Consider the following 22,197-nt stretch of genomic DNA (forward strand, 5'->3'; position numbering starts at 1 on the left):
TTTTTTAATTTTCTTTTTTAAAGCTTCAAAATAACACCGTAAAACCAACAAGTTTAAAAAACTTTTTTTTTCTTCCTCCATCATAATTAAAAACTCTATATAAATTTATATATATTTACACAAACCTTTTTTTATAGATTAATTATCAACATTTTTTTATCTTTCTTTTGACATCTACTCTTCTTCACAAATTTACTTATCATCACATTTATATCTTTTTATAATTTTGTTATTAATAAAATTAAAGTCACAGATTTAAAATTTTTTTTAACAATCAGATTTTAACAGTTAAAAGTATTTACACCCAAAGTCTATGCAACCAAATTCTATACAGCCCAATTTTTACAGTCAAAGGTCGCAAGGTTAAAGAGATTGAACAGATTGGAAAAAAATATTCAACCAATTTTCACCATTTGCATTGGAAAGTTTGAAGAGGTTGGAAAAAAATTATTTAGCTCGTTCAACTTAAAAAGTTGAAAAATAAACTAATCCTACAGCAAAAATGTTCAACTTGTTCAGCCACTATTTTAGAGATGAATAAGTTGAATATTATTCAACCCAATTTTGTTCAACCAATTTTTTCTTTTAAGCAACCATTTGCACCCAAAAAGTCTCTACAACCACAAATAACAGTCGTTACCAATCGTAAACAATGTCTACGGCCCGACCCAAGTTATTGATGTTGAAGACAAAAAACTGAAATTTTAAGACTTGTGGTAAATTAATCATTCATTTATAATTATAGATTATCACATATTATATCATATTGGATTATTATTTGAAGACGTAATAAAAACTAATTTTTTGGCCAAATCCCCAAATTCTCTTGTTATGACATCTTTCTGGCTGCCATATTATCTATTTTCTTTTTTTAAATACTCTCGCTCTCCCTTATAAATTGATGTTTTAGGATATATTTTTATTTTCCAAAAATTGATTTTGTAGATTAAAAAAAAACTAAAATGGTTTTTTACTTTATGCTTTTTTCTCGCATAAATTTATTTAATGGTTTATATTTTCTCTATCTACTAAAAAAATAACTATAAATTAATTTATGATTAAATTTAAACTTTTTTCTTAATCTGTGTGATAATGCTAAAACATCAATCTATTAGGGACATGGGGAGTATTATTGTTCCTGGGTCAACAACACCTTATCTTATATTTTTCAATAAAACATACAAGAATCTAAAGATTAAGTTTTTTTGTCCACAAAAACAAAATGAAAAAAAAATAAAAAAATAAAAACTAAGTTAAGGTATCTGATCCCTCCAAAGCTATGTCATATGATGATGTCTTCACAAATCAAAGTCAATTTATGTCAAAAGAAAAAATACAAAAATCATGCCCTTATAAACAGTTTTGAGATTTAGCAGTGATTTATTTTCTTTTCTTTTCTTTAACAAATATTATTTATATGAAATTGTCAAATATCCTTTGTGCCAAAAAAAAAGAAAATTATATTTACCTTTCACCGAAAACACTTATATGCTAAGAAAGAGATCTACTTTTTTAGAAATATTCATGCATTCTTCCAATAATTTTTTATGGGAGAATACTGTGTATATAGAGAGATTAATGATAATTTCAAATAACACTGATTCGTTTTTGGTAGCATCAAATCTAAGTAAATTAGAAACTAGATAAATATAAGAAAACATTAAATAATAAATCGAGCCAAAGTAACTTAAATAAAATAAGAGAGACAATATATAAAAAATCAGACATCTCCCTCTCTCTCACAAGACTTTGTGCACAAGAAGAAGATTTCTCCCCTCTCCTCTCTGGTTGGTTGTGTTTTCTGCATGTTTCCTTTTTCCTAACTATCAAATCTCTCTACCCTTTTCTCTTCTTTCTTCTTTATTTGTTTCCAACTTAACAAAAACTTCAAAGAAACTTCATATATATTTTATATATACATTACACAAAATTTCTCTCATATTATTCCGATTTCTTGGTCTTCTTCTTTCTTCTGCAGTTGTAATTCTCTGAGAATAATAAAGTAAGGAAGGAAGCAAATCTAAAGGTATCAATTTCTCTAGATTTCTTGATTTCTTTTGATATACGTTTTGTTTAGGTTTTGAATTTGAAACTGTTTGGTAGGGTTTTTAAACGTGTGTAGTAGTTATTGCGTTACTACTGTAGAATTAGGTCATTGTCCGATCAGAATTCAAACCTTTTTATTGTTTTGTATACATACACAAGAAGTGATTAATTTTCGTAATGCGTCATGATCAAGTTTCAATTTTGTCGTTTAGGTAATGATGTGATTGATTATGATGATCAACGATGATTGAGACTTTTGGAAGTCAACAAAATTTACACTTCTTTGAAATTAGACTGTTGAGTCATCTAAATTGGTAGATTTGTTTTCTCTAGAGATTTGGTTCTTTATGATGTCAAATTCCACAATCTGATCAGAATAGGTAATAGGGCACAAAGTATCCCTTATGTTCATCTGTATATGTTCTGTGTGATTTTTTTCCTGTCTCTCTTCGTGATGATTTCTGTTTATAATTGATCATTCTTTTAATGGATATAAATGTCATATGAATGAATTTATATTTGATTAATTTGATGTTTTCGGTAACGCACTCTGTTTCCTGAACAGGATTGGTTTGACAATGGCTGAGGAGAATACTTCAGAGGTCAAAGAGATTGAGAATTCTTGCGATACAAATACTCCGGAGATGTCTGAAGAGGGTTCCGTGGAAAGGGTACATGTAACGGATGTGGGGAATGCTGAAGATGTTGCATCTGTGGTATCCAAGGATCATCAAGATGAGATTATACCAGTGATCAGTGAAGTGCCTAAACCAAAAGGTGCTACTCCGAGACGCTACTCGACTGGAACAATAGGTACACGACCAAGTAAACCGCAGGTTCAGTCCCGTTATCGTGGGAATCATCGTGTGAGTTCGATTCATGATTTATGTAAACATGGAAAGAGGTGTGATCATCAAGATGATGCTGTGAAACCGTGGAAGATGGTTAGGAGAAAGAGTATTGAAGGCTCAGATGTGATCAAAGTTGAGACTTCGAGTTTGACAAGGAAGTCGTTGGGAAGTGTGAGTAGGCAGATTCCTGGTACCAATTCTGTGGCTGCAAAGAGAGATACATTGGCTCTGAAAATAAAACCATATGCTTCTGTGAATTCAGAATCTAGTAGTGAGCTTGCGAGATCTATTGATGGTTCTAGCGTTAAAAGCAATGATATAGCTCGGAGAAATAAACAAACCGTGAGTACTCTGAGTGGTGGTTCATCTTCTGTTGTTAAAAAGGTTCCTGGCTTGAGAAGTGAGAAGTCGAATGCTGCTATGGTGAAGGTTTCAAAGGTCAGTGGCGCTGGAAGTTTTAAGGTTTCTGCTCCAAAGAATATGGAGAAGGCAAAGACTCGGACAGTTAACAGTGAAGATGTAAAAGAGAAGACTGTGTGTGTTGTTGAGTCTAGCGTCAAAGGTGTTCAGAGTGAGAAGAAAACCATGGGAAGTGGAAATAAAAGCTTGACTACTCCTAAACGTGGTTCTAGTCCTACTAAACAGATTCCTGGTACGATCAGTACCGGTTTGATGACTAAGAAAAAAGAAACTGGTTCTGCAGACCTTGAAGCAAATCCAAAAACTGAGAAGAAGATTAGGGTTAAGAAGACAGGAGTAAAGGTGAGTCTAGCTCAGCAGCTGACTTTCAAGAAAGGAAAGGTTCTTGATCCGAAACCTGAAGATTCTTCTCCTAAATGGATCAAGTTCAAAAAGAGGGTTGTGCAGGAGCTGAAAACACAAACCGAAGGAAAGAAGAAGAGTCTTAAAGATAGGAGATTGGGTGTTGAGACGAAGAACGAACCTTGCGAAAGTAGTAAACGTGAGAAGGTTGTTCTGAGGCATCAAAAAGTAGAAGGGAAGAAGAAAATGGTGACATTGTTGAACAATGTGATTGAGGAGACATTTATTAAGCTCACAAAGGTAAGGAAGAACAAAGTGAAAGCTCTCATTGGTGCTTTTGAAACTGTTATCTCTCTTCAGGACACTTATAAGACATCTCACAAATCAAGTCAAAGCAAGGCCACAACATCTGCGTCTAAGGTTAGACCTTTGGTTTCCGAAGAGTGAAAGAAAGAAGACAAATTTTTTATTTGTGCATAATGATCTATTAACATTCAACACTTTAAACTTGGAGAACATGTTTGTTTTTTTTTTTAGAGAGACATAATAATATTCTTGTAACTGTCCTAAAAATAGCAAAAGAGTTTATTATGCATTTGATATCAGACGATGATGAAGTTGTAAAGCTTTCAATTTTATCTTTGCAAGTCTTTTTTTTTTTCCCATACTCAAAACAGTTTTTTACAATCACGATACAACAATCTTTAATAAGTATATAGCTAGACTAATCTCTTTTCTCGTGATTCAAAGAACTTGAGGGCATGCCTCCTGTATTTACCTTTGTAGTCTGATCAGACTGTTGTCTGTAGATCGCTGCAGCCATTTTATTGTAGAGATCCATATTCATTGTCTGCATCATCATAGCCACAACAATAGTGAGCTCAAGATTTTTATAGCCTTTCTCAGAAACAGTACTTAAAGAAGGTTTTACCTGTGCGAAAAAGGCACTGTATGGATCAGTTAAAGCGGTTGAAGAACCGTTGGTGCAGTCTCTGTTAGCCATAGTAGGGACCATCAATGGTGGAGGAGGAGGAGGAGGAGGAGGAGGAGGAACTAAACCTCCGTAAGCATTGCCACCGCCTCCCATTCCCATTCGAGCCATTGTTGCAAGCAACGACATCTGGAACTGTTGCTGCTGTTGTTGTTGTTGTTGCTGCTGTTGTTGTTGGATGCTGAGAACTGATTGTGGTGGAGGTAGTTGCGGAATCATCATCTGTTGTGGAAAATTGGCTCTTAGGCTCATAAACTGAACTTGTGCTTGTAGCTGTTTAAGGTGTTCGATTACATCATCCAAGATGGATACTTTATCCGCCTGAAATATCCATATATAACTCATAGAGTTAAAGAAACTGTTTTAGACATAGAAAAATTCTTAAACTTTAAAAGTAGTTTCTTCTAGGATATAGATTTACCTTACTTGCAGTAGGAAGCAGCTTCTGAAGTGTTCTCATCCTCTGGTTTATCCTATCACGCCGTCTCTGCATCAAACTAAGAGTCAGTATTGCTTTTCTAGAAAAGTTGTGTAATTGTTTTATTACCCTTTCAGATTCGTTGTGAATAGCTGCTGCTCGTCCCCTTCGTCCATTAGATCTCCCTGCGTCTCCTCTTGTCTCTTGTTCATCTCCTTCAGTATCTTGAGTTTCCTGTATATTATATATAATCCTCTTTTGGTTAATCCTTTAGTCATCTTTCCAAAAAAAACTTTTTTGATAGTTCTTACCGATCCAGAGCGGACGTAGTCTCTGTCGCCGGTTCTAGCTGTCTTCAAACTCCGACCAGATTCAAAAGACGCCCAAGACATATTGGTACCACTCGCACTTGCAGTCACGCTGTGACCAACTCTATGGCTTTCTTCTTGAACAGCAAACCAACGGTCCATTTCTTGGGGATAACCGCGTTTTCTTGAACAAGATCCGTCTTTGCTCTCGTAATTGTGGTTTGGACCATTTGGACTCTGCAGCTGCAGCTTGCTTGGCTGCTGTAGAGCCGCTTGATGAACCACAGACTCCAAAGTCTCACACCCATTGAGACTTTGGGACCATATAGGGTCATTCGAGGTGGTTGGATCGACTTCTTCGCCTAGACCATGAACGGTTAATTGCCCATTTTCCCATGTGAGCTCTTTCACTCCGTAATTCGACCTGAGTCACCAAAAACGAAAATTGTTTTTGTGTTAAGAGAGAAAGAGAGAGAGAGAGATAGTAAGAGACAGAAGTCTCTTTTTAGTAGAAACAAATACAGAGGAGAATTCTTTATCAGAAACAGAGAGGTGTACATGTGTTACTTAGACCGCACGTTTGCAAAGAATAAACTGACAATAAGCTTTTTTTTTTTTTTTTTATGTTCTTCCCTTTTTGGCTCTTCTTCTTCGCTCCTTCTTTGCTTGAAAATGTTGTAATCTTGTTTCTTCTTTGTTTGCAAACTCTCCACAATCACAGCGACAACTCATGCATTGTATCTGTCTTTGATCCATATTGATGTTATAATAAAGAGCCTCTCTCTCTCTCTCTCTTCTTGTCTCCTCCCTCTCTAAAAATGGTCCCTGCCAAAACGTCAAATGGTTTTTATGTGGACGGAGCACATATGTGTGGCAAAGGATTGTTTGTGTTTTGCCCCTCAAGTCCAGAATCCTCTCTATTACCAAAAAAACATACCAATAATTAAGGGCATTTACGTCATTTTAGTTTCAACTGACTCACATTGAAATCTCTCCATTGCATGCATTGACTACTCGGTATAAAGCAAAGCGTGTGATTCACCGATTTAGAAACAGACGCATTTCTAATAATAGATTTTTTTTTTTTTTTTTCTTTTGCTAACTTGTAAATATCATTAGAAATGAAGTTTGAGGTATTACAAAGGTTTCTCTATAGTAGAGTAATCTTGGCAAAAAAAAATAAAAACAAGATTACAATACAAAAAAGGAAAAGAGTAGAAGATTCAGCTTATGGAATCCAAAGAAGCATTAGCTTCCTCCATCTCTTCCTATGTTGTCTCCCTGATATGGTGTTGAGGATCTCCCTGTCAATCATTTTGAAGATTATCGTAGGAGAGAGTCTTTGGTTGTTATGCAGCATGTTGTTCCTTTGTCGCCAGATGTGGTAGACACACGATTGAGCTACTACTTTTCTTAACGTTGAAGGAGCCGAGGGGGAACGTTGTCTTGTCCATGAGAGAAGTTAAGACCAATTGCAAATTTGACCGCTGGTAGGGGATAAACGAGAGAAGATCTGTTGCCAGATAGCAGAGGCAAAGTCGCAAGATATTAATAGGTGGTCCCTTGTTTCGGGGTGGCTAGAGCAAAGGCAGCAATCTGAAGAAGTTGCTACACCCCATGAGGCAAGTCGTTGCCTGGTAGGGAGCCTGTTGAGGTTGTCCACCCACATGTTGAAAGCGAGTCTGGGCACTGCACCTTTGAACCATACTGAGTTTGCCCAGTCTTTTTTTGTCCTCTCTTGGCCACAAAGCTTCCCAGGTTCTTTGGGAAGAGAAACCATTGCACTCAAAATCATTTACAACCCAACTGTACCTATAAAGATCACAGACCTGGTTTGGGAGAGGAATGGTGGTGAGGTATGTGTGTAGACGGACGGCGGCGTCAGACCTTGGGGTCGACAGCTTCCAACCTACATCATCAGACGCATCCTTAATCTTTGCTGAGAAAGGGATGCCAATTGATCTAGGTCCATCAACTCCAAAGAGATTGATGAGGGGACCAAGTGGTGTCCAGCTATCGTACAAGAAGGAGATACATTCACCGTTTCCCACAGTTGCATATAGGTAGTTATCCGCAAATTTCCTCAGTCTCAAAATATTTTTCCAAGTCCAAGAGTCTCTCTGGTTTTCTGAAATTTCCCATAAGGATTTGTTTTTGATGTGGTGTTGCTTATGCCATCTACCCCATAATGATACGTTGTCAGCAAACAAGAGCCAGAGGAAACGCAAACACAGAGTTCGGTTCCAAACAGAGAACCGCCTTAAGCCTAAACCACCTTCTGACTTAGGTAAACAGACTCCAGACCAAGCTACCTTAGTTCCAGTGTTATTCTCTATGCTTCCAGCCCAAAGGAATCTAGAACAAAGCGCTTCAATTTGTCTGACGCAGCCTTTAGTAAGCATAAAGGTCGATATCCAGAAATTGACTATGCCAGTAATCACTGAGGCGATAAGTTGCAATCGACCAGCAAATGACAAGCACTTGACAGACCAAGATCTGAACTTTTTCCTTAGCTTTTCCAAGAGAGGTTCGTACTCTGCTATTTTAAGCTTCTGACTCATTAAGGGTAACCCCAAGTACCTGATTGGGAGATTACCAATGGGGAAGCCATAATTTGCAATGGTGAGGGCTTCGACTTGTTCGGTTCCAGCCAGGTAAAGGTGTGTTTTGTCTCTGTTGACCTGCAGACCTGACCATGAAGCAAAGTCATTTAGAGCTTCAGTGATAACATGGAGAGACGAGCTACCACCGTCGAAGAAAACCATGACGTCGTCAGCAAACATCAGGTGAGAAGTGGATAACTCAGAAGTGTCAGGGTGGTAGTGGATATAGCCTGCGTCAAATCTTGATTTGAGCAAACTAGAGAATACCTCCATAGCAAGTACGAACAGGTAGGGAGATAGCGAATCTCCTTGCCTTAACCCTCTAGTACTCTTGAAATAACCCCCACTTGACCCATTAATGGATATGGTAAAGGTGGGAGTTGAGATGCATTGGAGGATCCAATTTATGAAGATATCTGGAACCGCTAAAGCTTTGAGGGCAGAGATGATGAAGTCCCATTTGACTGTGTCAAAGGCTTTACGAAGATCCACCTTTAACATCCCTCTCGAGTCGATGTTCTGCCTATTATATCCATGAACGATCTCAGTGGCCAGCAGGACATTCTCAGCTAATAATCTTCCCGGAAGGAAAGCAGATTGAGCAGGTGAGATGACCTCTGAAAGCAGTTTTTTCAACCTTGTCGTTAAGAGCTTGGCTATCACCTTATAGAGAGTATTCAAGCAAGAGATTGGCCTAAAGTCGGTAGTCTTTGAAGCGTTTAGAATTTTTGGGATAAGAACAAGTGTGGTAGCATTCCATTGCTTCAGAATCTGACCTGAGGCGAAAAATTCTTTCACTGCGTCCAGCACTTCCAGACCAACAATCTCCCACATGCTTTTGAAAAATTCAGAGGAGTACCCATCTGGACCACTAGCTTTGTTGCGGGGAAGAGTGGAGAAAGCCTCTGCTATTTTAGCATCGGTGAAAGCCATACTCAACTCCCTGATTTGCTCCTGCGAGCATCTAAAAGGGAGTAGTAAGTCCATGTCGCTTTGTTCGAGTCTAGGGGCATTGTCATCCCCAGTGAGCAGGGCCTCAAAATAGTTTGCACAATGTATCTCCATTCCCTGCTGAGAACCGATTTTGTCTCCATTGTCATCAATGAGAAACGAGATCCTGTTCATCGAGAATCTCATATCTGTCATTCGATGGAAGTAAGCAGTGTTGCTATCCCCCTAAAGTAGCCAAGTGACACGCGACTTCTGGCAGAAAATTTTTTCCTCCGCATTAACTAAAATGTGCCATTTCCTAGTCGCTTCCAACTCAGAGGCTGCATTGAGAGTTGAGGGATCGTGTAGAGTGTTCCTCTGGCATCTTAGTACTAACTCGTGGGCTTCAACAACTCTTTTTTCAAGGTTTGAGAAGTTGTCTTTGCTGAAAGCTCTGATAAAAGGCATGAACGCCTGAAGCTTTTTGGAGACTCTAAACATTGCAGAACCTACCGTGTTGATAGAGAGCCACTGTTCCCTGATCAGGTGCACAAAATCCAGGCTATTCAAGAGATAATTGTAGAACCGGAAAGGTCTTATGTGTCGCTGAAAGGTAGGTTCCAATTCCACCACACAAGAAGCGTGATCTGAGAAGTCTGGTTCCCCAAAAGATGTTGATGAAAGCGGAAAGGAGTTTGTCCAGTTGTCATTTACCAGAGCTCTGTCAATCTTTTTTCCCACTGGGTCTGAGCTACTCTTATTCCACCAGGTGAAAGTATTACCTTTGTAGGTGAGGTCAGCAAGCTCACACTCCTCCAGGCAGTTTCTAAAGTCTCTTATCCGGGTATTGACATTATTTGACATGGACTTAGAGTGCTCCCATGGATTTAGGACCTGGTTAAAGTCTCCTAGAACCAGCCAGGGCTTCCGTCCTAATGAGTGTGAGACTTTTAGAGCTTTCAACTCCGCCCATAGCTCTTTTCTTGTAGCCACTTCATTTGCAGCATATACAACCGATACCACGACCCACTGAGTCATACCTGGTAGCAAAACCTCGCAAGTCACCATCTGTAGCGATTTTTCAAGAATCACAACCTGGACCGAAGGGTCCCATAACACCCATATCTTTCCTAAAACAGAGAACTTATAGTTCCCTTCCAAAATCCAACCCAGGAGAAGCTGATTGATGAATTTAACCTCCTTCGGTTGCTTCACATGGGTCTCTATAATAGCTCCAACAAGTGGCTTATTTATCTTGAACCATTTTTTAAAACCGCGTCGGTGTGAGGAAATATTGAACCCGCGAACATTCCAACAAAAAATTTACTACACGTACTTATATTGCAGAGTTGAGGCACCTGCCTCTGAGGACTTTCCGCTGTTTTTTGGACAGCACCTTGGTGTAATGCACCTCATCAGGGTCAGAAGACATCGTGTCTGAGGAGTCTTCATCCACAACACTATCTGATTCGGGAGACTGAACCACTTCTCTAGGGGCTTCCCTTTCAGTCGGATCCGCCCCCTTGGGTGTTGGCCTACTACCACTAGAGTCTCCTTTTGACAGTTTTCCAGTTCCAAGTAGGGTACCATCGGTCTGGACTAATGAAGTATTAGCAGACGCAATTAAGGACACTGGTGAGGTAGCTTTGATTTTCCAGACATGATTCGCTACCTGACTCGATTCCATAATTCCTTTAGGGTCAGGTAAAGGAAGCTCCCTAGGTAGAACTGGGGGTTTGGATCGTCGCTTGTGTTGTGCTCTCTTCTTTGTGGTACAAGGTACTTTAAGACGATGGCACAACTCAGTTGGGTGAGTGGTGGAAGAGCATTCTGTGCAGGTAGCTGGGGCTGACTTGCAATGTTTCAGACTGTGTCCAATCTGCTTACAGTGTGAGCAGACATGCGGCATGAAAGGACTCGACACCAGGACCCTACTAATCTCCCCCGACTCGAATTGGGCATTCACTGCTTCAGGGAGGGGTTTTCGCGGGTCAATGATGGTAAATACTTTGGCTACTTCCAGGTATTGAGGGATGAAGGAATTGTGGGTCACCTACTTGCCCTGCTATTTGTTCTAGTCCCTCTTCGTGGAAGAATTGGAGGGGAACATTACGGAGCTCAAGCCAAATCGGAGCCTTAGTGAGTTCTGGTTTGGCTGGAACCACACTGGGTTCCCATTTGGCAACGAACATAGTCTGTCCCTCAATCTTCCACAACCGCTGATTTAGGACTCTCGTTCTGGTGAAAGCGTTGGGAATCCGAAATAGAAAAGCGTTTCCCTCTGTTTTAGACACCACAACATCTCTGTGTTGTTTGCTCCAAATACCATTGATAATATTGTGAATCGTACCTTGCGAAGGAGGGTCTGAATAGAACTGACCGATAACGAAGCAATCCCATGCTTTCCTGTTCCGTTCAATGATGGAGTTCGGGATCTTTACACAGGCTTCTCCAGACTCAAGCGTGAAAGCTTCACCTTTCTTCTTCAGCTGTCGTGAAGTGCCTTTAACCATATTCACCCAATTGTCTGAGCTTCCTACTGGAGCTTTGCTGACTGGGGCGGGTTTCGATGCAGCAATAGCGTCCTCAATTGGAGGGGCGGTAGAAGTACCGGCTTCCATGATATTCTCCTTTGAAGCTATCTTGGCTGGTTCAGTTGACGGAATGACTTTCACAGGGACTGCAACATTCGGGGATTCATCAGTAGCTACAGTAGCTACAGTCAGATATGGGTCAATGGCCAAAACTATCTTAGAGACCGTCGATTGGGCATTAGGTGGGTTCAGCGAAGGAGAGGACGAGACTGGAAGGGTAGTCTCATCTCCGACAACAACTGAGCAGGGTGGATTCGTAGACGAAGGGGTGGGTTCGCGAATAGGGGGGTCAAGTTTTGGAGGTTTCTTTTTCGACTTTGATTTGGAGCTGGATTTCTTTTTGGGTGAATTTCTCTTCCCCATAAGGAGGGGAGGGCCTTAAAAACGATTACGATTTAGGTTTCCGTCGTCGTGAGAGATACTGATGAGCGGTTTTTTTATCGGTTGGTGAAAAGAAATAATAATAATAAGGGTCAATTTGCCAACTAGCCATATTTACATATATAATTAAGAATATAGCATACTATTTTGAAAAATTAAGTGAATAACATGAAGGGTATGGAAAATTACCTTTGATGGTTTGGTGGTAATGGTGGCTAGAGGGTGGGTGGCTGAGATTACAACCGGAGGTGGTGGCGGCCAGAGGTCGGAGGTAGGTGGCCGGAGGTGACGGTGATCGGTAGCCGGAGGTAGGTGGCCGGAGGTGGCGGTGGCCGGAGGTTGGTGGTCGGTGGCCGGTGGCCGGAGATCGGTGGTCGTTGGCCGGAAGTCGGTGGCCGGAAGTCGGTGGCCGGAAGTTGGTGGCCGGTGGCCGGAAGTCGGAGGTTGGTGGTCAGTGGTGGCGGTGACCGGAGGTCGGAAGTGGCGACGGCCGGTGGTCAATGGTGATGGTGGCTAGAGGAAATCTAAACCCTAGAAATTAGTTTATTGAGATCCTTAGGGGTGATGGTGGTTAAAAGGTGGAATGGTGATGGTAGTGGTAGAGAGTATGAGTGGTGGTAACAAAGGTAAAGTGGTATATAATACAATTTATACAAAGTATATTAGCTTTTAGTGGTTAGAGTAGTTATGGAGTGAATTATAATTTGTTTTTAGGTTATATGGTGCAATTCCCTTGATAATAATAGATTTTCGTTATTAGTATAGAAAAAAATTGTCAGTTTCATCGTTATAATATAAACGAAGTTGATATATATATAGGTCTCAAATACATATACATAGAGATGTATTAAAAATAGAAAACAAGATACATATTTATTGGAGTAAACACGTTAGAATCTGAAACTATAGTATGGTATTCGAATGTCAAAAATGAGAGTGAGATGTGAGGTTGATGCATCGACTAGATATTTGATGCAAGTTGCGAGGAATAAATCAATATGTTCTCACTTCTCAGCCTCTTTAATTTTAATCTATTCTTTCTCTGTCCATTCCCATCTCACAATCTCAAATCCGCCTTGTTCGGGATTTTGACCACATATTTCAATAATAATAGATTCTATTTCCGGTTTCTAAGTCGGATTATATTTTCCAATTTTTGATTTCTTGGCAATTCTTGTTTCTATTGTTATTTAAAATAGTCTTATATACTTTGAAAAATGGAGCTTCACTTATTTAATTTAGAATATAGGAACTCATGTGCATCAGTCTAGAAATTACCTGATAATAATACCTAGCTGTCTAGGTAGTTTTGTAAATAGGTAAAAATGGATTGATCTGTCTCGACTTTTTTTCAATCATTGGTTAAGTACTTGTGTATCAGACTGGCTACAACTTAGTTGAGACTTGAGAGGCTTATAAGCCTTGGTGGTGGTACAAGTTGATATGAATGAAATATATGATGTTGAGTCCAAAAAAAAAAAAAAGAATATATACATATGAAAATTATAAAGTCTAGTGAAATGGATAAATACGAGATCACCCTTTTGCAATGAGAAATTTCCCAATCATTTGATGTCACATCAGAATCTTAAGTGATTTCACCCACCCGCTCGAGCTATACGGCCGACAGCTTCAAACTGATGTAGTAGTTCTCACTCGTGGATATATATTATTGGATGGTTATTTGGACCCAATATTGTTTATCTGTGAAGTTCATCAACCAATCAAGTTCTCGCATTAGATTCTTGACAGCGAATCCTAACGCTCCTCAGAGTTTATCTGTTCAATAATAATCTTTTTTATTTTTATTTTTGATGTTCAAAGTCTCTAGTACTATATGAATTAGATTCATTGTTCTTTTTATATTTGAATGTGTGGAGATTATGGGTTTTAGCAAAGTTCGTAACCTGTCCTGCAAAACAGCAAAAGTATCCATGTGTTACGTTTCTTTCATTTCAAGATTCTATATGTCTTGAGTCTGTCAAGAACACACACAAGTAATCCACAAAGTGAGAGAGAGATAGCTTTAAAATCTTTGTCAAACTAAGTGAGCTCTAATCTCGTCAAATGATGTAATTAATTATGAGATATAATAATGCGTTATATTTATATGCAGTCATTATCTCCATCATGGAACGCGGGATCCATCCTTTTGGATCGGTAAAACTAACTCTTCACGTCATAGATTGAGAGAACACGCATATAAAAATTAAAATCTTCAAAAATCTATTGATAGAGAGAATTGTACAACGACACAATATATATATTGCAAGTTTTTCAAAAAAAGAAGAGAGAATAGTGCTGCTACTTACCAATGGAGAAAGTTGGCTGAATCAAAGAATGCCTCATTTTCCTTTGAGAGCACATAGTAAATTTAATTAATAGAGTTTATCAATCTATCAAAAATCCTTTTTGGTCCCTTTTAAGTGTTTACTTGTCTTAGTATGATACATTTCATGTGTGTAAACATCAACAATCACATCAATATTTGATTGATTCTTATTGAATAGTTTATCAAACAAATGTTAGGAATTAGTTCGAGAGATAAGAATGAAAACAGTAATATTAGACCATCTGTAACGGCAGCTAACTCTAGTTCGTTTCTCAAAATAATATATTTTAATTATATTTTTAATATTATTATATATTTAAATAAAAAATCTAAAAAATAAAATTAATTTATTAGAAATCGACACATGTTCAGACTGTCTAGAGAATCGATTTTTCCGTTTCTCAAACAAGGGACGTTTTTTCAGTTTTTTTCTTTCTTTATTATTATTTTTTAATTTTTAGTTAATAGTATCCCTAAAATAAATTATCCTTGGACATGCCTTACCATGGTGATGCTATATACCAAAGACATTCATAATTATGGGTATTTTGTTTTTATTTATGATTTGAGTTACTCAAATTTTATTTCATAAATAGCTACATATATAAATTAATTCATTGACAGAAATCATTTGTTTTTAGTAACAACGAAGGCAGAAATAATTTGTAGTAATTTTTCCCGTTCGATGCATTTTCTTGACTTTTTCATGAACTTGAGCTTCTTTGCTCCTCCTCTTCTCCTCAAGCTGTTTCTTGGCACCATCAGCAATTAGTTGAATCCTTGCTAATTTTGACTTATAGTGCTGATTGTTTATATCTTTTCTCTTCTCCAATTCACTCTTTATCACCACATGTAAATAAAATAGCATATTAATCATTTGAATAAATACAATAAAAAGTTGATTAATTAGTCATTTGATAGAGAATAACCTTTCTTTTCTCCATTCTCAGATTAGCTGCTAATTTTCTTTCATTTTCCCAACCCACAATTTCAGCTTTCATTTTCTCATACCTTCAAACAGAGTTTATTGTCTAAAAAATTGATAAGATGTACATATACTTTGAATATTAATAACTGAATAAAATATTACCTTAATCTTATTTTCTTAATTTGAGTATTCTCCCAAGAATCTACTTTACTTGGCGCTAAAGCAAGTACTGATGTTCTAGAGGATGAATCCATCTCTTTTGCCCGACGGTTTTCTGGTAGGCACTCTAACGATTTTTTTTTGAAACTCTCCTCTGCAGAAAAAAAAGCTACCAATAACTTAATAGTACTGTGTGATATCGTTTCAATGTAAATTTGATATCAAAAATAGTATTAAACCAAACTAGCTAATTAGTTGTATTAATTACCTCCAATTTGCACCTCTTGAGTGTATGATTTGCTTAACCTCTTTTCTTCGGTATTAGTTACAACCGGATTAGTTTTTTTTGTTCGTAATTTCTTGATTTCCTCTCTTTTTCTCTTTGCTTCTTGTTTATCAATTTCTTCCATTGATCTAATGACGAATGCAGCAGCCGCAACAGAAACTGCGAATTCACTTTCTTTCTGGTTGTAGTAGTCATTTTTCTCATACCAGTATGATTGATTTTTCAGCCAGTTTAATGCTGGGTAATCTTCAATTTGATATTGAAGAATGCAAAATTTTATTATACATCCAAAATCTTTATATTAAAAGATTGAAACAAATGGTAAACAAGTGATATTAAAATTACCGGTTATGTCCAATTCTGATATTAAAAAATCCGACTGTTTCTTCTCAGAAATTGAGACCCTACAAAAGATTAAAAAGTATAAATTATTTCACAAAAATTTTAGGGCATATAATGTTTTTTGTTTTTTTTTTGGTTAAATTTAATATAAAAAAAAGTAACATAATTAATCCTAAGAAAAATAAAAAGAGAGAGAGATATTGGACGTGTGTACCTTCGTCTTCTTTGCTTAACCAAATTATCCATTTGATTTTCCCAATTAAGAGACTCCAATATTGTTGGGCTTCACATGTTTGTTCTTATATTCACCTTGAATACCACGAGAAGGAGGAAATGTGGTAAATTTTTATTCAAGCAATAATAAAAAAATAAGCTCCAAATTCTTATTCCACTGTACAGGAACATGCCAAGTATCAAAACATGTGATTCTTATATGCTAATCTTCATGTACATATTTAGTCACATAATTATAACTACATATAAAACCAACGGTTTCTTTTAGTACTAAAAAATTGTAGCTGTTATTATCATATACATCTTCCAAATAATTATACTAGAACGTTTCTTTTTATTATCACCATACAATATATAGTATTTATGCACTAATAAAATGGTTTTATTACAATACTGTTTCGTGATAGCAGAATGGTTAATGTTGACTTTCGTTTAAGGTTTGACTTCAGTTTAACTAACTACTCTCTCAATCGTAGTCTGGTTCAGGTTAAATTAAACCGGAGATTGCTATTGGATTATCAAAAAAAAAAAAACCGGAGATTGCTAATGAGGTGAAAGCTGGGTTTCTAGCTGGGCTTGCAAGATGCTGAAAGGCCCAAGAAGTATCTTCGTGAAGCTTCTCCTTGGATACTTCTTGTAGAACTTATTACCGGATCTTGCCGAGATGTTGTCACAGTTTGCGATGAACTTGTAAACTGTAAAATATCATTTAAGTTTAAATCTCTTGCTAAATATCAGATAAATGCATCCGATTAACAGGTTTGATTTCGATTTGTGCTGCGCAATAGCTTTTTCTTTTCTTTTTTCGCAAAGAGCCAGAAGAACTTAAATAATTAATATACATTTGAGTTTGTTACGATTATCCTATACGTACTCACTATACTATTATTGCAGTGACCATTCAACCAATAATTTTGCTATTAGTTGTCCGTATTTAACACATTTTTGTTTGTGTCCAAGTAGTAATTCTAGAGACTAATTAACGCAAAAACATGCATATTCACGTCAATCATTTTGTCCCATTCTCGACAGATAACCCATCGTATTCGTACAATGTTGTCATTTTTCTTTTCTTTTTTATGAAAAACAAGACATGTGTAATTGAGAAGATAATGTTCAAAAAGTTGTAAGAACTTGTTAACAACTTCGATATATTTTATGAAGATATATATATATATATATATATATATGATATGACCTAATAAGCAAATTATTCAGCTTGGTGACGTATAACGAATTCTCATTGGTCGGTGTCCACTAATTTATATATATATGAACCTACACAGTACACATGCATAAACTATTTCGTCGGCAACATTTTTATTTATAATAAGAATTTTAAACTGAAAGGTAAACTAATACTGAAGCGACTTTTCATGTTGGTAATCGCGCGCTTAATGCGTTAATATTCTCAAATCATCTTTCCTTTAACCTTTTCATACTCCATAAAATTGAAAAGTAAATTATATATCACATTGTATATGATCCATGACTTTGTCTATTGTACATAAAAGTATATATATATTTTATAATTTGATAATATTTTCCAATTAAGAAAAGAGAAATTTGTTGAAAAGCTAACTTTGTCTCCTCTTTAACTTTTGGTGAAAAAAAATATTATGAATTGAAAAGTTTAGTAACTTGTACGACATGATTTGGTAAAAATATCATTATTGGAATGAGTTTTTTAACGGGTTAAATAAATATTTCAAACAGTGCGTATTTTGGTGGCGCCCAACAACAAGTTCCATAACTCAAAGATTAAGCATCCCACTGGATAGCTTACTTATTTGTTGTATTGTCACTAGCTACAATAATGAATATTTTCTGTAATGGATTAGGAGTATTTCCTTCTGTATGTTTTGTTTCAACAAAAAGTTATTTTTCAATTACTTCAACGGTAACAAATGATGATTAATAGATAACTGTAAGAAACATATTTCTTTTTTTTTTTCGTAGAAAGCCTGATTCGATCCCTCGTGTGATGTTGCCTTCTACAATTGAACTTACCTTCTGCCACTGCATTAAGATCGGATGAAAAATAATAATTATAATATGTATAATTTAATTATACTATTTATTGAAGAACAGGAAAATATCATGACCTTGAATTCATCAATTTGATTATAACATTTTCCTCGTGTTTCTTATCTACCTTGTCCCTTTAAAAATTATTAGTATTCGTTTCACAAAGCAATATGATGATTTTTCCCCATTAATTTGTATTGATAAATATTTCTACCTTTATGCGAATCACTAAATAACAAAAATAATAAAATACAAGCTTTTCATAAAGTGATCATCCACATACAAAATTAAATATATTAAAAAATTGTCACCAGGTACAGTTTTGTTACCTTATTTTGCAATGCAATAATAGTCCAAATAAATAACTTATATAAATTGACCAACAAAAAAAAATATCACCTATATAAAGAATAAGCCATGAGCCAAGAAACAAATCAACCTACTAATCAAATCGAAAGCATTTTATCTCCGACCACCACCAAAAATGGTGTTAGCGACATCAGAGCCTGTTAAGAGTCAATCAAAGACGGTATGTGTGATAGGAGCAGGACCATCAGGGTTAGTGTCGGCGAGAGAACTAAAGAAAGAAGGACATAAAGTGGTGGTGATGGAGCAAAACCATGACGTAGGAGGTCAATGGCTATACCAACCAAACGTGGAAGATGAAGATCCATTAGGAAAAAACAAAACCTTAAAAGTGCATAGCAGCGTTTACTCATCCTTGAGGTTGGCTACACCAAGAGAGGTAATCGGGTTCTCTGATTTTCCGTTCAACGCAAAAAAAGGAAGAGACACGAGGAGATTCCCGGGACATGAGGAACTTTGCTTGTATCTCAAGGATTTTTGTCAAGTGTTTGGGTTAAGAGAGATGATTAGGTTTAATGTTAGGGTTGATTTTGTGGGGATGGTGAATGATGATACCGATGATGATCGTATGAAGGGATGGATGGTGAAGAGTGTAGAGAAGAAGAGTGATGAGGTTATGGAAGAAGTGTTTGATGCTGTTGTTGTTGCATCTGGCCATTATTCTTATCCTAGATTGCCTTCCATCAAAGGTATATAAATGTTTGATGCAATTTATCTTTTATAATCAAAATTAAATTAGCTAGTTTTCATAGTGGAAATTTATTCTTGTTACTGGCCTTGGTTTTGGTGTTTCTAGGAATGGATTTGTGGAAAAGGAAGCAACTTCATAGCCATGTTTACAGGGTACCTGATCCTTTTCGTGGTGAGGTAATTAAGTAATTAAAGAAGCTTGATGTATTATTGGAATGATGATGCATGCCCTATGATGCATCATGCATGCATGGTGATGATATATTGATGATGATGGTAGGTCGTGGTGGTAGTTGGGTGCTCAGTAAGTGGACAAGACATATCAATTGAACTCGTGGAAGTGGCAAAGGAAGTTCATCTAAGTGCCAAATCACTTGACATTCCTCCTGGCTTGTCTAAAGTCATTTCAAAACATCAAAATCTCTATCTTCATCCTCAAGTAAAGTCTCATGATCAAATATTTACAATGATAGAATAGATATATGGAAATATTCTTATTATTGCTCTGTATAGAATTTTCCACGAGTCCTATTTTAGAGACCCCTTTAAATTCACATGGATAACAACAGGGTCGAACCCTGATGTCCAGGAAGTCAAATATGGGACTTAGTACTAGACTATATATATGACTCCCGGCGCTAGTCTATCACATACTATTAGATACATTCATTAATTCATTCATTACATAGAATTATATATTGAGATTCTAAAATAAATTAGTGTATAGTAGTTATTTTAATTGTTTTGATCGCTTTATTTGTTTCAAATGGTCGTAGATTAAGTCTCTAGAGGAAGATGGACGGGTCATTTTCGAAGATGGGTCATGTATTGTAGCCGACACCATTTTGTACTGTACCGGGTAAGTTGATATTTTTTTATAAAGTTTTGTTTGTTAAGCGAATTTATATAAGAAAAAAAAATATTATTGACGAAAAAAATGTATGGACTAATTTTATATAAAGTGGTGCTATACGTACGTTCCTTGTACTGATGATATATATATATATATATGTATATATATGTGTAAATATATATAATGTGGTTGATTAAAAAAGCCTTACATATATTTTTGATTTTTTTTTTTGGGTCAGAACAAATATTTTCGATTAATATCGTATGATACTAATTCAATAAATAAATACCTTTGCATCAACGGATTAACCTATAAAGACTATGATCTTTTTTGTCAACCTTCGTGACAGTTTTATTTTTTCAATAGTCTGGAGTATAATTAGAGTTGATTTGGCCAAAAGGTCATGTACTCATGTCCTCATCTAAGTAGGTCCTCATATGTAACTACCCTAAAATTGAAATGTGTAACAGTTCGTGAAAAACGTACGTGGTCAGGCTAGGTGACGAAAACAAAAAACAAAAATATGATTAATACAGAAATTAGAATAAACTTCTTCTTTTTTTTTAAACTATTTGTTCATCCGCACCGATGTTGCATAGAAACTCTTTTCGAGGTCCGTTTTCCGTTTCGAAAACGTTTCGGAAACAGAAACTCGTGAAAACTCGGAAACAAGACACAAAAACACGATTCCTAGAAATTTTTGTTTGGAAACACGATGGAAACTCCATTTCCATTTTGGAAACACGACGGAAACTTCTTTTTTAATTTGAAACTTAATAAATAAATATTTTTAAAATATAAAACTTCATTATAGATATAAAGATATAATATTATTAGTGTTTTAATTCAACTATTTAATATTTATATTTGAAGTTTTATTGTTTGAAGCTTTTTGATATGGTTTTTATGTTTGGTGTTTTATTATATATATATATATATATATATATATATATATATATAAATATGTACATACGTTTCCAAAACGTTTCCATTTCCTAATTTTTGAAAAAAACCGTTTCCCGTTTCCAAAATGTTTTGTTTCCGTGTATCCGTTTCCATGCAACCTAGATCTGCACTCAATTCTATATATATATATATATATAGATATATATGACGTATATATAAACACTTGTATGCAAGAAAGGCTAAAAATGTGGGCACAAATACGTGTAGGTATGATTACAAGTTTCCATTTCTTGAGAGCAAAGGAAGAGTAGGAATTGATGATAATAGAGTTGGTCCACTATTCGAACATACTTTCTCTCCTTCTCTGTCCCCTTCTCTCTCCTTTGTCGGCATCCCTCGGAAGGTATAATTTGGTTTATACGTAGTTGCGTACTAATCATATTGTTATCATATATCTTCGGCTAACTCAACACTAATTGGAAAGAGTTTGATATTTTGCAGTTGATAGGGTTCCCGTTCTTCGAATCACAAGCAAAATGGATTGCAAAGCTTTTGTCCGGCAAAGCATCTCTTCCTTCCTGCGATCAAATGATGCAATCAGTCTCTGAATTCTACCGCTCCAAAGAAGCCGCCGGAATCCCTAAACGCTACACTCACGACCTCGCCGATTTTAATGTACAAATTTTATAGTTGTTCTTTTCTTTAAGTTATTCGTCCATACTAGATATATGTTTTATGTGTTATTTGAATTATTTTACCAGTATAGCGATAAGTACGCGGATTACATTGGATTTCCGCACTTGGAAGAATGGCGAAGGAAACTATGCAAATCAGCTATATTGAATTCCATAGAAAATTTGGAGACTTATCGCGATTCTTGGGACGACGATGAGTTCCTTCAAGAAACTCTTCAAGACCCTTATTTTTCTCAATTCTATACTCCTTAAAAGTTTTTCAATCTGTTTGAAACAAGTTTTTAACCTTTTTTTGTGTGTGGAAATTAGAATATTATTCTTATGTGGTGTGAGAGTTCTTTGTAACCAGACTTTGTTACAGAGTAAAAACTCAATTTTATTCTTCTTCAAATTTAAAACATATATTATTGATTCCTCAAGAATATGAAAAAGGGAATGAGCATATATATTTTTCCCAATCTATTGTCATGTTTCTCCATCAAGTTGGAGTAATT

The 22,197-nt window shown here is 36.2% G+C and overlaps 4 protein-coding genes across 6 annotated transcripts; 2 read left to right on the top strand and 2 right to left on the bottom strand.

Annotated features, from left to right (window-relative positions):
- The first annotated feature begins 1,654 nt into the window (after window positions 1-1,654).
- Window positions 1,655-4,326, top strand: LOC104726713 (uncharacterized). The gene is made up of 3 exons (XM_010445640.3): window positions 1,655-1,787; window positions 1,979-2,026; window positions 2,612-4,326. The coding sequence occupies exon 3, from the start codon at window positions 2,625-2,627 to the stop codon at window positions 4,104-4,106; it is 1,482 nt and encodes a 493-aa protein (XP_010443942.1). The 5' UTR covers window positions 1,655-1,787; window positions 1,979-2,026; window positions 2,612-2,624; the 3' UTR covers window positions 4,107-4,326.
- On the bottom strand, window positions 4,293-12,670 carry LOC104726714 (transcription factor PIF7). Of its 2 annotated transcripts, XM_087473140.1 has the most exons (7): window positions 12,074-12,670; window positions 5,935-6,201; window positions 5,380-5,800; window positions 5,198-5,302; window positions 5,072-5,137; window positions 4,591-4,971; window positions 4,293-4,509 (listed from the first exon to the last, which is right to left on the bottom strand). In XM_087473140.1, coding segments are annotated over exons 2-7 (1,101 nt in total). In that variant the 5' UTR covers window positions 5,937-6,201; window positions 12,074-12,670; the 3' UTR covers window positions 4,293-4,383. The 2 variants fall into 2 exon arrangements, 1 of the variants encoding a protein (XP_087329266.1); XR_015571432.1 differs by lacking the exon at window positions 12,074-12,670 and having other exon boundaries at window positions 5,077-5,137; window positions 5,935-6,214.
- A 2,092-nt stretch (window positions 12,671-14,762) lies between these two features.
- On the bottom strand, window positions 14,763-16,200 carry LOC104726715 (uncharacterized). The gene is made up of 6 exons (XM_010445643.2): window positions 16,146-16,200; window positions 15,935-15,993; window positions 15,572-15,835; window positions 15,307-15,457; window positions 15,146-15,227; window positions 14,763-15,054 (listed from the first exon to the last, which is right to left on the bottom strand). The coding sequence occupies exons 1-6, from the start codon at window positions 16,175-16,177 to the stop codon at window positions 14,854-14,856; spliced, it is 789 nt and encodes a 262-aa protein (XP_010443945.1). The 5' UTR covers window positions 16,178-16,200; the 3' UTR covers window positions 14,763-14,853.
- A 2,299-nt stretch (window positions 16,201-18,499) lies between these two features.
- On the top strand, window positions 18,500-22,103 carry LOC104726716 (flavin-containing monooxygenase FMO GS-OX-like 8). 2 transcript variants are annotated; one of them, XM_010445644.3, is made up of 7 exons: window positions 18,500-19,248; window positions 19,356-19,426; window positions 19,530-19,688; window positions 20,026-20,108; window positions 21,276-21,411; window positions 21,510-21,683; window positions 21,770-22,103. In XM_010445644.3, the coding sequence occupies exons 1-7, from the start codon at window positions 18,678-18,680 to the stop codon at window positions 21,953-21,955; spliced, it is 1,380 nt and encodes a 459-aa protein (XP_010443946.1). In that variant the 5' UTR covers window positions 18,500-18,677; the 3' UTR covers window positions 21,956-22,103. The 2 variants fall into 2 exon arrangements, 1 of the variants encoding a protein (XP_010443946.1); XR_015570556.1 differs by having other exon boundaries at window positions 18,598-19,248; window positions 21,493-21,683.
- Window positions 22,104-22,197: the final 94 nt, after the last annotated feature.

The sequence above is a fragment of the Camelina sativa genome, chromosome 11, assembly GCF_030686135.1.
Source record: "Camelina sativa cultivar CO46 ecotype springtype chromosome 11, ASM3068613v1".
Taxonomy (NCBI): Eukaryota; Viridiplantae; Streptophyta; class Magnoliopsida; order Brassicales; family Brassicaceae; genus Camelina; species Camelina sativa.